General features: G+C 38.2%; 1 protein-coding gene across 4 annotated transcripts in view; it reads right to left on the bottom strand.

The window, feature by feature from the left end:
* Positions 1–16,027, bottom strand: part of smtnb (smoothelin b) — a 78,276-nt gene extending 62,249 nt beyond the window's left edge. For 2 of the 4 annotated variants that reach the window (XM_084413681.1, XM_084413680.1), the window contains exon 1: positions 15,163–16,027. In XM_084413681.1, the coding sequence (XP_084269807.1) occupies positions 15,163–15,213 (51 nt within the window). In that variant the 5' untranslated portion in view covers positions 15,214–16,027. The remainder of the gene's footprint in view (positions 1–15,162) is intronic. The other 2 variants (XM_084413679.1, XM_084413678.1) reach the window with 1 other exon arrangement.
* Between the last annotated feature and the right edge of the window lie 2,324 nt (positions 16,028–18,351).

Raw genomic sequence — 18,351 nt, 5'->3', positions numbered from 1 at the left:
CAATTTTACATTTTCCGTCGGTCTTAGTACACGATGTAACCACAGAAGAGTCAAGTTTTAAATAGGAAAAATATCGAAACTCTTTGGTCATTTTTTTGAGAGAGATGCTAATGGTCCTGTCCGATTCAATGATCTATGCTAAGCTATGCTAAAAGTGGTACCGCCAGACCCGGAGATCAGCTGAATGGATTCGAAAACGGTAAAGCTCAACTGTTTAACTCTGGGGGGGTTGTAAAATGAGCCTATTTCCAAAAAAAGTGGAGTATCCCTTTAAGGATGTCACAGGGAGGACATTTTCACACTGGTATTACCGCTAACATTGAGTTGGGCATCTTTTCACTTCGCTTTTAAGTTCGGTTCGGTAAGGATGCATGTACCATTGCAGCCACTTTGAAGTATTAACAATTTTAAGATTATAAGATTGATTGATCGTTAATTTGAATGAAAATCGATTATTAATATTCCTGTAAATTGACATCCCTTACTGTCTGCGTGTGGTTAGGATGTATATCCGGTTTTAAAAAAAGTCACCAGTAGAGAGCTCATGGAGTGTAAATGGCAATGGTTTATCATCAGTAGGAAACAAGTGTGTTGGGTGGATATGACTTCCTATGTCTTATCAATACGTCCATATTAAACGCCTTTTGTGAAGAATGACAATGCTTTTGAGTGACAAAAACACTTAACAATTAAATAATCTACTATTAAACTTATGTGGTCATATTAAACATTAAACTACTTTAATTTTAAGTGGTCATAGTCATTAGTTTAGACTGAGATGTGAGCTAGAATTTAATAACCTAAAAGTAATCTTAAGTATGAGTAAAAACTTAAAAGCGTAATTCCATCAATTTTTCAGTTAATGAAAATGCAAGTTGTTTTCTCTCATTGTGTTCCCTTAGTTTGAAATGACATGAGGGTGTGTATACATTCTGTCATTACGCTATTACATCCATCACAGTTAACTATGTCACAGAGTCTGAAAAATAATCTTGTTTGCATTGATGCCCAAAGTATTGTGACCATAGCACAGAAAGTCCCTGTATTAATCATCTCTGAGCTACAGTGAATCAAGTCTGAGTTTCTCTATTGGAAAATAGGCTGGTGTAGGAAGGTATACCATCGTTCTAGTCTCTCTTTTTGATTTCTTAGTTTCAATATTTTACCAAGCTGGAAGGAAAGGTGATGATGACGGCATGGAGAAACAGATGCAAAAGCAGCTGTTTGGCAGTTCAGCAGCAGCGCACAAACATTCATGACACTTGCTTTTGGTATTGCTAAAGCATACGCTGCAATACCGAGTGTTCCCTGATTATGAGAACAGATGGAAACGCAGAATATCATCCAAGGATGAGCGCATTCACATCTGGTATTAACAGTCCTCTCAGGTGGTCCCATTACAAGAGAACAGTGGCAGCTACAGGTGTAATCGCGATCCAACATGTCTTGGAGATGACCAGCATGATCCAGTCACTCAAAGAAAGGTAAACATTTGGCCAAAATGTTCATAAAAGAGAGTTGGAAAAAAGATCCAGGTCCAGGCACTCAGTAGGATGCAGAAGTTAAGAAGCCCTTATTGTTTTAGAGGGCTAAAGCATTAAAACACCAGCGCGTATCGGCCCACTGGCCTTCATCTTAGAATAGTTGAATTGTTGGTGTTTATTTGGCCAAAATGCTTGGATATCACTTATGCCGGGTTCACACTGCACGATATCAGCCTCGATTTTGGCACGATCTGTTTGACGTGGGGTGTCGTGGACGCAAGAATCAATCACAGTTTCACGCAGTTTCATCTCGTATAGCGGACGACAACCGACGCGATGTCTCCACAGAAAGACTAGCATGTTTGATGTTGTTTCGGTCCTCCACAACGAGTTCAGTGACGAGATCGGTGACGTTGACCAATAGGAGCACAGAAGCTCTTCCGTACACAGCTTTCAAACATGGCGAAACGAGAGAGAGACAATGGTATTGGTGCTGCTAGGTGGACTTATGCAATAGAGGAAAGGATCGTGGAGCTATGCCAACAATACTCCTGCCTAGGGGTATTTATCAGCTGTACACCCAGAAGAACTGCGGGAACGTCTCCAAGATGCTTGAAGAAACCTTCCTGCAAAGCTACAATAATGTGAAGAGTACTGGCACTTGTGTTCAAATGCTGTAAAGTGAGAATGCTTTCAAAAATAAAATCACAAATTGAATTTATGATTTAACTTCTGTTAACTAATTCAAATAACGACCCTTTGCGTTTAAAGCGGCTTTTGTCCAGGTACACTTGCGCATAGTTTTTCAGGTAGCTTTGCAGGAAGGTTTCTTCAAGCATCTTGGAGACGTTCCCGCAGTTCTTCTGGATTTAGTCTGTCTCAGTGTTTTCAGTTTCTTCATGTAATCACAGACGGACTCGATGATGGTGAGATCAGATCATACCGGCTGTTGTCAGACTCCTTGTGCATACACAAATCTCACTGGATTATTACAATTAATGGCAAAAAGAGGGGGGGACTTTTGCACAGTACTGTAGCTCTCAATATTTTCATTCAAATGCATCGCTGGCTCGACCACCACAACGTTGCCCAACATCAAATGACAAGCGTAATGAAAGCGGAACGAAACTGCGTTATGATTTTGTGCTTCACGGACCGTTTATCAGTTTGGACCATCAATGTCAGTGCAGCGCGAGCCGATCTTGATCAAGCGACACTGTTACTACACAGCGCTAAGAGATCCAGTAAAGAAAGCATTTGAATTCGCCACAGAAGTAATAACATCGCCGCGAGATCTAGTGAGAAACATTCACACTTCTCCGTTATTAACGGATCAAACAGCGCTGACGTGGAAACCAGGAGAAACGTTGTGCCATAGTTATAGGCTTTAAGTCCACAGATCAGCAACATTCATTCATTGGAAAGGCTATGGATTTACTGTAGTCACACTCACTGTAACCGTGGAAGTTTGGCAGGAATAGTAAAATGCTTTCAAGTACGTCACACATCTTTTTCCAGCACTTCAAAACTCAAATATTATCATATTTAAATGTTATTTTTAATGTGATGACCAAAACATTATTTGTTCATCCTTCAAATATATTACCCCCATTTATAAAACTAAACGTTTCAAGATGTAGGGAAAACTCTTTTTTTTTTTTTACTTATTTTAAAATAATTTATCTTTTAATAATCATTTTTTTTTTAAATCAAGGAAATTTCTTTGGCATTTCTTTCTTTTTGCTGTATCAAAAAATTTACCTAACCGTGACACCACAATTTTGTGAACCGTTACACCCCTACTTATTACAGATGTTGATCTACCTCAAAGTTTGCCTTGATTCTTCTACGTTTACACTTTTACATTGCACACATTGCACACAAGTTCAAGAGTTTCTTTAACGCTTACTTTTTTATCTTAATATAAGACATAAAGAAGATATGTTTGTTTACATTTTATTTTTGACTGCTAAAACTAAAATAATTTGTTGTCTGCCTTAATAATGTTGATAAATAAAACAAAAAACAGTGGTTTAAATTCTAACTTTTCTACTCGTCTTTAAAAAAAAAAAAGGTTATAAAAAAATGATATTGAACGATATGAAACATTATATCATGATCATTTTTTAGCTATATCGCACAGCCCTACTCCTGCCGTTATGATGTTTCCTTGAGGGACTACCATGACAGAGTGACAAAAGAAAAATGCTACAAAATTTATTTTGACACCACCATGTGGAAAAGAGTCCATCAATATTAACTGCTTAAGTATTTCTAAACAGTACAGTTATGAGTCAAACCTATTAATAATAATTGATAATCCAATAATTCCACAGTTTCACTTCTTTTGGAAAAACTTTGTCCCTGGGAAATGAAGGTAAGACTGATGGAAACTTTCAATTTTCCATCGATCTTGGTGATGGAAATAGATGCAAAAAGCAGTGAGAGTGAGAGTGACAGAGAGAGAGAGAGAGAGAGAGAGAGAGAGAGAGAGAGAGAGAGAGAGAGAGAGAGAGAGAGAGAGAGAGAGAGAGAGAGAGAGAGAGAGAGAGAGAGATGTGAATCAGCAGTTCATTCCAGGCTCAGAGAGAGAGATGTGAATCAGCAGTTCATTCCAGGCTCAGAGTGAGTATGCCCATATAAGGACACAGGCCTCGTAACTCCGCCTCTGGACTGTGATGCCGGCAAAATGAGAGCGGTGAAGGGCAAAGAAGGAGAGCTAGATAATGAGAGTATTAGTGACACACATTCAGGAAGATGAGCAATGACCTGAAACACTAACTATCTCAATGAGACCCTACATAAACATTTCCATTTCCTAGACGTTACTTCCTTAAAACATTCCAGAGGAAATTCAAGTTCATGTAGGTTATTCAAACAGTCCCTGATAGAGTGTTTTAGGTATTCAGGTAGTCATCAAATGTGGGATTATCTTTTCCAATGCAAAATTCTGAAAATATACTTAATGCCCCCTTTTACAATAATAGTTCAGCACTATATGAATGACCACACACGCAAGTTTCGTTGACATTTGTGGTACATTTGAGGTAAAAGAAGCTTTTCGAAGCACATTTTGGGAACAGAAGGGCTGTTTCATTAGCCCCTTTCACACAGAGATTCCGGAAAATACACGGATAAAGTGACCCGGGATTTGACCCGGGTTCATTTGATTTTGGTTCATTCACACTGCCAGTGATTTTCCGGAATCAGAGAGCGCGTTCACACACAACCCGTGTATGTCCCGGAAAGACACGTGACATCGATGTGACTTGTAATGTCTCAGCAGCGTCTTCAGTTTGCTTATGAGCTGCGATTTCTCTCTAAGTCCTCTTGAAACTTTATTTATAAACAGTTTGGATCACTTGACCTAAAATAGGGTTGAACAAAACAACTCTTTTTTTTTTTTTTTTACTGACCAGTAGTTTAAAATGTTGATGATTAGTCGACTATGTAGGTGACTAATCATAAGTATCTATTTAAAACTGATCTGATTGGTGGATGTAGGGTCAATTTCAGGGTCAGAGATCAAAGAACACAAAATCACATTTACAAAGTACTAGCTAGGCTGCAGCAATGAGAAACGCCAAGGAAAAAATGTATTGCTGGCCATCAATTTTATGCCATAATAAATACTGGTTCAAATAAACAAAGATTTGCTACTGAAAAACAACAACTACAAGAAGGGTTAGATAATATATGGTGAATGGATACATTGTTATATCTATGGATACATTGTCTATAGATTATTACAAAAATAATAAAATGATTACCTAAGCAATTCCAACGACAAAAACGATGTTTCTGTGGAGTTTTATTTTCTTTGTAGCTAAAATTGCAGAGTTCACTAGCACTGATGTTAAAGACTCAAAAATAACCGAAGTTTGGGGTGGGACTACCTGTTTGCCTGAACAATGGAAGACGGGGCACAGTGCGCTACGAAGGTTTGGGAAACTACCCGCTAAACCAAACCATTGGTCCCCATGAGCAGACTGCTCAGAAATGTGTTCATCGAACGTATCATAGAAATCACATCCTGACTTTCCTGGCCGATACTTCCCATTCTGTTCCCGCAATCTTATTCCAACTTCCTGCATGATCTCATCCAGCACCTGAGCAGTCACAGGCAGCAGATGTCAAGTCACATGACAGCATCAATCATATAAACACATGCTAAACCCGATGCTCTGCTATCCACCACAGTCAGGATGTGAAAAAGAGAGATCCTCACTGATCAGAGTGTTCTTTCCAGAGGTCTGTTCAGCCAAAGACATTTGATTTTAATAAGTGACAGTGACTGATGGCGAAGTGACGTGGGTTTTTCCCTACGGCAAAGTTTAAAAGGCTAGTTCACTCAAAAATGAAAACTCTGTCATCAATTACTCATCCTTATGTGGTTCTTCATTTAAAACCTATAAGACTTTTGTTCAACTTTAAAATAGATCTTTTGAATAAAACCTGAGATTTATCAGGGGTGCAAACACATGTATGGTCAAAAAAGAGAGAGGTAATCGAAGCCCTCGTCCCGCGGCAAATATCCAGATACTACATTGCCACCATCCCCAACCCACCCCTATAGGCACAGAGTCAAATGAAATTTAGAAAAACTATCTTGCACTTCTTCTTGCTTTACTGCTACTTCCTGAAAACAATTTCACCTGATGATTTGAATAGTTCTTTTTGTAAAGAATTTATAATTCTAGGATGATTGGGGTAATTGTGTAGGGTAGGCCTAGTGCATCTGCATAGAAACTAATAAACAAAATACAAATATAAATACAATAAAACACAAATACACGAGAAATAAAGCAGTGCTTTATGTTTTTCAGGTAAATTAACTGTATTAAGTATTAATACAGTTTATCTTTTGACAAAACGTGATTTTTCTCTTTCTCTTTTGTTGTTTGATTAACTTTGGTGACACAAACAGCTGCAGGTATATTGGGTGCTGCCTCTTTAAGACGAATGCACGTATCTAATACCGGTAATGACACGCATCCGTTTTATTTTGACTGCGTTTACGGGGAAACTCGTTGAGACGGAAACTGGCTTATTTTTTCGTGCACATGTCTGTTAAAACACAAATAGATAAGAAAGAACAGGGAATTCGGTGTTCACGAACTTCACGTGCTGTCTGCGACTGCGTGGCTCTGTGCGCCGACAGACCATCTACATTTGGATGTTAAACATAATATATATAGCCTGATACAGCAAAGACAACGTCGGCAGTATTGACGGCAAAATAGGCTACAGAATATTTCGTTCGAAAATCGATAATTAGGCCTTATTTTTAAATTACAATTATATATGCATTTGTCAAAACCGAGAGACTTTCAAGCATCAAAATGTAATTTATTAATATGTATTTGCGCCTTCTATTTTGTCTGAAAACTTCCAACACTCGTGCGTGTCGCGTGAAAAATAGGCGTCGGTTGCGGTTCTATTTCTAGCACGCGGTTTCGGCGCGGCTCGAGAAGTGTGTGTGTCACGCAGGCATTGTGCTCTAACACAGCAGCTCTAACCAGTTAACATGAGAGCCGACATAAAAACGGACACTCCACGCCACGCAGAGAGAAATGTGATGCAGTGGCAGATCCAGAGTGAGACAGAAACACTAGTGGTTCACGCTTGCGCACATACTGCTGGTTTGGCGCGCAGTGTTCTGATTCGCTTATTTCCTATTTACTTGTTGGTGGACGCAATCCAGAATTACTGTTGGTTAAATTATAATCAGACCCTCTCAAACCACCCCCCCCCCTTAAAAAAAACTCTTCGGATCTGCACGATTCACACAAGTCACCCAAACTGACGTGAAAAAAGCGGGAGGCGCCGAAAAGCGCGCTGTTTGCACCCCTGGATTTATGTCCCTATTGAAAGTATACCAAACCAAAACTTTGGCACTTCAAAAGGCTCATAAAGAGACAATAAATCTCATTCATGAGTATTGAGTGGTTTCATCCAATTCTTCTGAAGAGACATGATCGCTTTATATGATGAACAGATAAACATTGTTCAACACACAATCCACAGAGCACATAAAATATGTTAAAGTCCCCTTGTGGTGAAAATCCAGCTTTTAAATGTTGTTTATATGTCTATGTGGTGTTTTTAATATGCTTTAAGACAAACCATGTGTAAATTCATAAGTCGACAGCATTGCTGAGTATTTTCTCCTTAAAACTGCAGTGAACCAAAGACAGTCTCAAAAACACGCTTTGAAATCACTGGTGTTTCTGACGTCACAAACTACCTTGTAACCAATCAGATCAACGTGTGATCGTCAACAAGTGGATCTCTGAGCTGAGTGAGTGAGTGGAGGCGAGGCTCATTTGCATATTCATAGAACCGCGTATACTAAATGAGGCAAGGGTGTCAAGTTACATTCAGGCTATTTTAAGGCATAAAGACAACATTTACAAGAAAAAGAAAGAAAAAAAAACGTTTAAATGTGTCATTTCGGTGATCAAAGATGAGTTTTAAAGTCGGCATGAAACAGAAGTTAAGATTGTCATTTTTTCCTTGTTGTGATGTATATCCGAGTGAAACGGCTTCTGAAATTAGAAAAAAATGTAGGGCGGGGCTTGATTTCATCCTTCGGGAATTGATTGGATCGTTGGAGGTTGGGCGTTGCAAACAAAATGGAGGCAGATTTGAATGCCAGTTTACATTCAGTTGTGGAGGATTTCTCTCCACCGGACTCCCCACCATTACCCTCGCATGAAGGATTTTTTATTGAGAAGCCCGGCGACGAGAACGAGGACGAGCAGCTACATTTTCAGGCAGGAATCAACCCATATTTATATGCGAACCAAGATGAGTCAAGTCAAGTTATCAGTCAAGTTCAGTCGTTTCGAGGGGGGAGGGAAGGGTAATGTATTTGATTAAAGATTATAAGGGTACATGAATTAAAAAATAATAATAATAAAGTGCACAGATAAATCATTTATAATACAATACACTACAATATTACATATAAAAAGAAGATTTGTCAAATTTGATTTCATGCCGACTTTAAGGGATAAAATGATTGACAACAGGGGGACTTTAAACATCAGCTCAGCCAAACTTTTTGAAGCATCAGAGTTTTGGTTGTGTGTGACACAAGGGTGAGTAAATTAATAGAATAAAAAAAAAAATTGTGTGAACAAACCCTTTTAATTTACACAAATGGTCTACACCAATTCATAGCCAAAGGAAATGTGTGCCAACTGTGACATCAGGGCATCCACTACTACGGCTAACAAATATTCTTGGCGACCTCCAGCGATGAGATCGTTGTCAGTCTGCACAGGGCATGACTTACACATAACAATGACAGAAATATAGCCTAGGCCTATTTTTAGACTTTACTAATCTGATGGACTCCTACATTTTTGCATTATGGAGATTGATGTTAATTTGACTGCTTTGGTAAAAAAAAATAGCAAATGTAAAGGTCACTGAAAAAAAAGAAAGAACAAAGATTGACACTACAGTTTATCAGACTTGAATGACAATTTCGTTCGACCTCCAAGATTATCTACATAAACAGAAACCGTTTATATAATCCTCTGGGATGTTATCAGGAAATGCCTTCATCCAAGTTTAAGAGAACAACTATCAAGGCAAATAAACACATCTAATGAAAAACTAATTGAAACTTCACAATCTTGAACAAAATGCTCCTTTTATTTTCGTGTTTATTCTATACACAAATTGTGCACGTGTTTCTCTAACAACTAAAAATAAAATCCCTATAGTCAACAAGTTAGTTGGAGAAACCTCAACATTTTCCACTACCCTTGAGGGTCTGTGACACTTCTGACCTCTGAGGAATCGTGTCTCGATGACATCCAAACATTCAGAAGAGAGGAGAGTGGAAAATATTTGAAGGGGGAGATTTGGGGGTAGTGTTGAGTTATTTGAAGGACAATAGAGGCAATCTACTTTCTATAGCCCTATTCGGACAGGACTAGTTTAACATGGAGAGGTAGAATAGAATAGAATAGAATAGAATAGAATAGAATAGAATAGGGCATTTATATAGCGCTTTCATATGTACTACTGTACACCCAAAGCGCTTTACAATCATGTCAGGGAATCTCTCCTCAACCACCACCAGAGGTGGGGTACCAGAGCTGATTTTAGTCCTGTCCGAATGTGCATCTCAGTAATCATTGAGGACAATGTCAGTAAAAATTAGGGCTGGGTATTGACACAAATTATACAAAATAATATGGTGCATAATATTTAGCAAAATGCTCCTCTCTAGAGTTCATTTTTCTAGCTGACTAACGAGTTTATGGTCACTGGATATGGTTTTTCTGAGGTAAATGTGACTTACATGACATTGTTTACAAGCTGTCATCCTTATGCATCGCTTTCTGCCAGAACTTTTACGTGCTTTTCCCAAATCACTGAAGTGACGTCGACGTCCGGGTTAGCGGTAGCATGAGCCATCAGGCAAGTGTTATTTAAATAAACTCCTGATGTACTTACAAACTTTCCAATGCCTCGTTTATGAGTACAGAACCTATTTGTACTGCTGTAGAAGTTTGGTACCATTCTGGGCATTACTAGTGGGGTAATTTACGAGGTACATCATTGGATCCATTAGCGCCTGCACTAAGCCATCCGGCTGATTTCTCTAAATAAGCTCTAACTTTAATAATGTTCAACGAAGGGAAAAACGGCTTCTGGGGGGTGTTTGGCTCGAGGTCATGGTGCAAAGGACCCTAGGTTGATTTTACTCCGAACCATCCCTTTAAGAGGAGCGGTGAGTGGTTTAACATCCAACATACACGTCCTATTTACATATCCACCAACTTAAATGGATAGTCCACCCAAAAATGGAAATTCTGTCATGTGAACACCCTCAAATTGTTCCAAGCCTGTATAAGTTTCTTTCTTCCAAACATGGGTAACCAAACAGTTGAGGGTCCCCACTGACTTCCATGGTATGGAAAATTAAATTAAATGGAAGTCAATGGGGACCATCAACTGTTTGGTTACCCATGTTTGGAAGAAAGAAACTTATACAGGTTTGGAACAATTTGAGGGTGATCAGATGACAGAATTTCCATTTTTGGGTGGACTATCCATTTAAAACAGACTGACTGTTTACATTAATAACACAGTTAAGTGCACTTGGTCAAAATGCCCATTTTACTATCCACGTGTTATTAGAGCAAGAGATATTTCATATAGAATTTGTTCCCATACACTTACACGTCCTGTCAATCAGACAGCCCTAGAGCTCTACTGAATTAAATTATTGACTTGATACCAAACTACTTGCATTGACATCCCTATTGTACAAAGTTCCTATCAGGTCGAGGCTGGTCATTTTTGGATGATATTTGGCATATATGCACTAAAAGCTGGTGGTTAACCTTGTAGACCATTTTGTTACAGCTGGCAGCCCACCAAGATGGACAAGCATAAGTTAACTAGCCTAACCGCCTCATGCTGGCCTGGCATGACCTAATTTTTCAAACATAAACACCCATAGAGAAATAAGGGTGGGAAAAAACGGATAGTATTATTTTTCCCTATTGCTCTGAATGCAGGTTTTGTGCTTTGTGTTACTGTTATGAGTCCAAAACACTCAATGCATTGACGGTTTAACCCATGCCTTACAATTTAGCTTTATGAAGCTCGTGACTCGAATCACAGAAATGATTATTCAGTTCTTTAGGAATTCGTGATCTTCGGGAATTTTTTATTAGGAATAGTCCTGAAAAGTTGTCACATTGTCACACTGCAAGTAATTTAACGATTTTTGTTGTTGTTGTAGTTGTAATAGACACACATCCAAGGCAATTTGGTCTGTGAAACACCTGAAGCACTTTTCAAAGTGCTAATGAACAAACCTCTCATATAGATTTTAATCTCAGTTCAGATTTAAACTGCTTGAATGTGCAGTGGCATGTTTAGTTAACCTCTTTCTTATATTCTTGAGTCCCTTTTTGATCTACAATACCAATTTGTAGACTTGTACAAAATTTGGACAGATTGCATCATGTAAATGTCTCTCTAGTGTCGGATATTGGCGGTTGTCTAACGCTGCTCCCACATTCCCATTCCCATCTTTTCACACAACTGCTCTCCGTTCGACCCACTACTTTCATTGGAAATGATTTGTTCCCTTCCAAGAACCTCATATCTCGCCTAGGGCACCATGTTAGGCAGGACCGCCACTGAACTGACTCAACAGAAACCAGTCAGATCATGTCATTTTTTTCAAGACTCAAGTAAAACTGAACTTCGTCGGTGTTGCTGTTCACTTGGAACAGATTCAACAGATTTCATTATTTGCTTAGGGGTAAAAAGAATTTGAAATACGCAAGCTGTGGTATACTATTAGCAAACATCTCGAGTCGACGACACCCACACAACTGTGAGTGACGTTTCGATGAACATGGATTCATTCAGTTTCCTCTAAATAACAAAATAAACAACAAAAATGACATCACTGAAAACAGCAGTTAAGAAAGCATCTGTTCATAGTGACATGGATATTGTTTGCACAAGCTCTGCAAGTCAGCTCTCTAGTCGCATCACATTTATTTATATGCCACTTTATACAATAGATTTATTTTAAAGCAAGCAGCTATACAGATTTAAGCATGAAGAAACAGTGTTAGTGTCTCTTTCAATTAGAATTTCAACTTCATTTTCTAATATAAAGCCGCTATTTTTCCAGTATTTTCACGTTTTCACTCGCGTCCGAACTCGACGAACTGAACAGAAGAAATTAACCGCAGAAGATTTCCATGTCAAAGAAGGCGGAGCCTCAGAGCCACGCCCACCTATTACATCATCACCACAGACCACTGGTAGTACGAAGGGGTTTACCAGCCTGAACAAACCTTTCCAGAGCAAGCGGTCTCACACTACAGAAACAATCTCCAAACAAACTTCGTTTTGGTCTGATTTTGTTCAAAATACTACTACTAGTTCATACTGGCCCTCATTTATCAAAAGTGCGTACACCAAATTTCCAGCGTACACCTGGCGTACACCCAAAACCACGGTGACTTTGAGATTTATCAATATGGACGTTGGCGTACGGCACGCTCAAATCCTACGCCAGCTCAGGAGGTGGTGTACGCACGTTTTGAGTGCGGGAATGCGCAGAAAAACAATTCCTAACACCACAAAACGCACTGACAAACTAAAAGATATGATATATTATGACCCACTGTAAAAAAAACAACAACATAGTAATTATAAACTTCAGTGTTTATTTTTGTGCAACATGGACTTCAATGTTTAATTTGTGTGATTTTACCAAAGCATTTGATTTGTAGGCATATGTATTCCTTAAGTTGCGAGCCTGTGCGCTTTACCTGACGTTTCAAGCCTTGTTTATACTTTCGCCTGGCTCCGCAGCGCGAGTCTCCGCAGACTGCGCGCGCACCTCCCCAAACGGACGAGGCGTTTACTCGACGCGCTCGCCGTTGTACTATTCTTTGAAACGATGGTTAGGCCCGGCAGGTGTGCACGGACTGGGTTTAGTAATGAAAGGCTTTCAATGACCAAAAAAATAATTCAGACTGACAAAATAATAAAAATTACATTCTTCTTCTTTTAAATAATAATAATACAAATAATAATAATAATAATAATAACGACATTCTTCTTCTAAATAACAATAAGCGTCATTAATAATAAAAATCTAGAAATCAATTTTGTTTCTTTCCACTTCCCTGGTTTCGCTATTCGCTTTCTCTTTCTCAAAGAAGTTTCTCTTCTTTGCCGTCTTCCGTGTGTCCATGGCGTAAAATGAGGGCGTGGGGGGAGCGGAGACTTGAATATATAGGGGTGTGTTATTCTAATGACGCTCGTTTTCAGCCGCGGCATTTATCAAGGGCAGGTATTGCGTACACCTGGATTTCAAAGGTACGCACAGCTTCATAAATCAGGCGATGAGAGGAGTGTAAGCATAATCTTACGCCAATACATACGCCCATTTCTACGCAAGAATGATAAATGAGGGCCAATGTGAGCACGCTTGAAGTATATAAGGGTCTTAACGTAAATAGTGCAATTTTGTATGCGTTTAGCTGACTCTAATTCATCCCAAACAGTTAGGACTTTATCCTGACATCTATCCACCTGATTGACGTTTGTTTACTATCTCCTGCTGCTTCACACCTCATATGTTTGTTTAGTTCTTTTTCATCAGTCTCATATTGCACACACTGACTCAAGCTGTGTTATGTGCGACTACTTGTTGGACATTTCATTTTTCCACTCATACTCTGTTTAGACTGTCTGGTGGATCGCACATGTGCTGATTGTGCCATCACTCTAGACTGCGCTGCTGACTCATGCTCTGTTGTTATGTTCTGTCTGTTGTATATAAATTGTGTACGTTCAGTACAGGGTTAGCCTAGTTCACCAAAAACTTTAAATTCTGTCATCAATTACTCATCCTCATGTCATTGCAAACCCGTAAGACTCGTTCATCTTCTGAACACAAATGAAGATCTTTTTTCATTTCTGTCCCTCCATTGACAGCTACGCAACTACCACTTTGACGCTTCAAAATGATCGTAAAACTATATGAATCAAGCGGTTTAGTCCAAATTTTCTGAAGAGACACGATCACTTTATATGATGAACAGATTGAATATAGGCTTTTATTCACACATAAACATTCATCAACTAGAGGTTTGTTCTCGCGCGGCAAGCAAGTTCGGTTGAGCTTCTGTTAATGTTCGCTGATCTATTAGTGGATAAAAGCCTAAATTCAATCGGTTCATCATATAAATCGAGAAAACTTAACCGCTTAATTCATATGGATTCGTTTTACGATCTCTTTATGAAAGTTTTAAAGCGTCAAAGTGGTAGTTGCGTAGCTGTCAATGGAGGGACAGAAAGCTCTCAGATTTCATCAAAAAGATCTTCATTTGTGTTCCGAAGATGAACGAAAGTCTTACGGGTGAGTAAATGATGACAGTTTTCATTTTTGAGTGAACTAACCACAATCATCTCTATGACATGAATGGTCATAAAGTGGCCATTTACTAAAACAGCTTTTTTCTCTACACTAATGTCTCACATCTCATGTGAGTGAGCATTTTAATCATATTTCTCAAATGTGCTGTTAACATCTTTATTTCAGAATGTACCTTTTCTTTATTTATCTGTTAGAATCATGTCATGTCTGCCAACTAGAAATGCTTTTACATAAAACCTGACTGATACCGAAATCATTTGTTTTTTCTAGATTTTATAAATCTACTTTTTTGCAAGTCTGTTTTTCACTATAAATCAGCCAAGTAAATTCAAAATCTCGTGAATTCAAGTTTTTAATAATAATAAATAAATAAATAAAAACATAGAGAAGAGGGACAAAATGTATGCAATTTTAGATTTTGGAATTGAAAATAAATAAATTATTATTGGCAACAGTCAACATGCATAATCATCATCATCATGTTATTGTTAAGGTTTAACTATAAGAAACTTTTCAAATGGACCTCGTTAATTTTTAACCACTTTACAACACGGCACGTGCTAGAGTTCGAATATTGTTTACACGAGCAGTTTTATCATACGGATGTGAACACTAGATAAAGCAAATGCCATTGTTTTTAGCATTATTATTAAAGAATCCGGTCCAAAACCAAAGTGACGCTAAAGCTAATCTGTTATACCTAAAGAAAAGTGACATTTGTGGAGCTGAACTCACCAGATTGCGGAGCGAGGACTCATCCATGCTGGAGTATCTCTTCTCTGACATCTTCTCCGACGTTTTATTATCGCTTTGAATGGCTAGTTCATTCGGTACGAGTGTAAAATAATGGTTAAATAAACCGTCATATACACATAATAGAAAGGCTCGCTATGAATACATAAAAATAAAAAAAGAGTATGTCTCGGTTCGGATGCTTTGTGAGAGGCTCTCTAAAACAACCCGAACTATTGGTCTGTGCTACAGCCTAAAGAAAAAAGCCTAAAATTTATAAAATATCCTCGCTATTTAACGGCAGCCGTTTGTTTCCATACAAACTCCAACCGTTTCACGGTTCACAGACAGACAGTCAGTCAGACTACATGCCTTCGGAGTCACAAGCGGTGAGTGATTTGAGTTGAAGCCCCGCCCCTCACACACCGCCAGCCAATAACAGGCCGGCAAATTCAAAACCTCACACGCTCAAATGAGAATGTTACTCTGTGATTGGTGTAACAAATTATTACATTGTTTGTTTGTTTGTTGTTTCTCTTTCAGTAGGTGTATACTGTGTCACTCACTGCGATCTGGCAACTATGAAGACTATGTCATTCTTTCTTTTTCTCATTTCACTTAATTTCCTCCACGCCCTGTCTGCTGACTAAACGACTTGTGCAATAAAGCCAGAAGCCACTCACATGGCCTGCAGCAACATAGACAGGTAACTACAAGAAACAATTAGAAACATTATCAAAATAGTATGAAGAATATAGGTAAACGTATCATTAGTTCATTAAAGCCCAGTGGCCAGTTGCATAATCTGTCTACTCTAGACTGGTCTTACAAGTTAGTTGTCTGAAGACATTTCATCATTTTCCAAGTCACATAAAAGGTGGATTGGTCTCATTTGAATCTGAAAAGACCGACTGGTGCGGACTAGTTCTTAAAGTGATAGCTCACCCAAAAAAAATAAAAAATGTGTTACAGGAGAACAGGTCAAAAAATTGTGGTTTTCACCTGGTGGCTATTTTTGATAGTGCCTAAACAAATGGTGCGTTCAAGTCATCTCGTAAAGATCGTATTTACGACTTGAACGCACATGAACGCCACCACAATGTTGTAAATACGAGTGGGGAGCTCGGGATTATCTTTAAGTCCCGATCTTTGGGTGCGTTTCAGTGAGAAACATGGCGGAATACCACTATTTTAGCAGTGATATTGTCCGGCTTTTCTATTTACAGCGCATTAAGCTAATTGCCTGCAAAGAATTTGATGGCATTATAATATAACAATGTAATATGTAATGATAAAGCTTCATACATTAATTAAAAACATAAAAAAGCAAAGCACACCTGTGCACATTTCTTTGTCCTTAATTTTTTTACAACTAGAGTTTAAGAACCTTGCAGTATTTTTGTATAATTAATTAATAATTACATAATTAAATAATTAAAAGTACACCGCCATCTTGATCCTATGAAAGTGAATTGAACACACCTGCTGTCGTAAACACGACTTTAGTTCCCACCTCGTAAGTACGAACTTCCCAGGAGGACTTGAACGCACCAAAAATCTCATAAGAACTTCAATTATTGTGATATAAACTTCAAATTTGAAACACAACTTGGTTAGATATATGGCTTTGATTTTCTAGCAATTTTAGAGTCCAAATTATTTTGTAAAATATGTTTTGTATGAAAATGTTTTGTACAGTACATTTGCTTTACGGTAAAATTAAACTTCTATAACTTTTTTTTACCCTTCCCTTTTCACTGTCAATAATCTGCTGAGGATCTTCTTTAAAAAGAGACCAGCCTTAGGTCTGTATTCCAAAGAAAACATTTATTAATTACAACAATTTAAATTCAGATTGCATTTTCACATCAGTTCTTCTTCAATTAGTTATTACAAACAGAAATTACGAAACTTTGATTCTACATAAATATACATTTAAAATAAAACCGTTTTGTATTAATATTTTTGGGACAAATACTGCTTGACTGCATGAAAAGTATTGTATATTGTTTTATGTGTATTATAAATCCAACATTTAAAGGGTCAGTTCACCCAAAAATGAAAATTAGCCCATAATTTACTCACCCTCAAAACATCCTAGATGTACATACATGGCTTTCTTCTTTCAACCGAACACAATCAGAGTTATATAAAAAAAATATCCTGGCTCTTCCAAGCTTTATAATGACAGTGAATGGTACCTTAGATTTTGAAGCCCAAAAAAGCACATTCATCCATGATAAAAGTCATCCATACGGCTCCAGGGGGGTTAATAAAGGCCTTCTGAAGCACAGCGATGCATTTTTGTTTGAATAATATCCATATTTATAACTTTATAAAAAATAATCACTGGCTTCCAGTAACGACTGTATACCCGACGCATGACGAGTGACCTCTGATCCGACACATGACGTATCGATGAACGTGGAAGCGCAGAGGATAGAGCAAAACAAAACACTGGTCCCGCATTAGAAGTCTAAAACGAGATTTTTGAAAGAGAATGTGGGAGGAGCTTGAGTTTGTTGCCGAGGTCAGAGGTCAGTCTTCCGCCAGAACTAGACTCGCGTACAGCCGTTACCGGAAGCTAGTGATGATTATAGTTTATAAAGTTATAAATATGGATATTTTTCTTATACAAACACATTTGTGTTTGTTAACCCCTTTATTAACCCCTGGAGCCGTATGGATTTCTTTAATGATGGATGGATGCACTTTTGGGCTTCAACATCTCAGTTACTATTCACTCCCATTATAAAGCTTGGAAGATCCAGGGTATTTTTTTATATAACGGATTGTGTGTTCGGCTGAAAGAAGAAACTCATTTACACCTAGGGTGGCTTGATGGGGAGTAAATTATGGGATAATTTTTGGGTGAATTGTCCCTTTAAATCAGCTTTTTGAGTCATATGGAGTACTAAAGAATTCAGTATGGTCAATTTCAGTATCCCTGGTGAAAAATCACCAGCATAAGGAAAGTTTTGCATGCTGGGACCATCATGGGATGCTGGTTTACTGGTGGACCAGATACACCAGCTCAGTTTTGCTTGAGAACAACATGACTGTGCTTTTCCACCAGCTAAACCTGCATAAACCAGCCTGGACCAACGTGAAATTCATGATGGATTTTTCAGCAGGGATCTTTGCATTTTTAAGCAAATTTTCCATGTGATCATTTTACAGCATGATAATGGA

This window comes from Rutilus rutilus (genome assembly GCF_951802725.1).
Source record: "Rutilus rutilus genome assembly, chromosome: 7".
NCBI classification, from domain to species: domain Eukaryota; kingdom Metazoa; phylum Chordata; class Actinopteri; order Cypriniformes; family Leuciscidae; genus Rutilus; species Rutilus rutilus.
The sequence above is the reverse complement of the archived record's forward strand: the minus strand, read 5'-3'. Positions and strand labels throughout refer to the sequence as shown.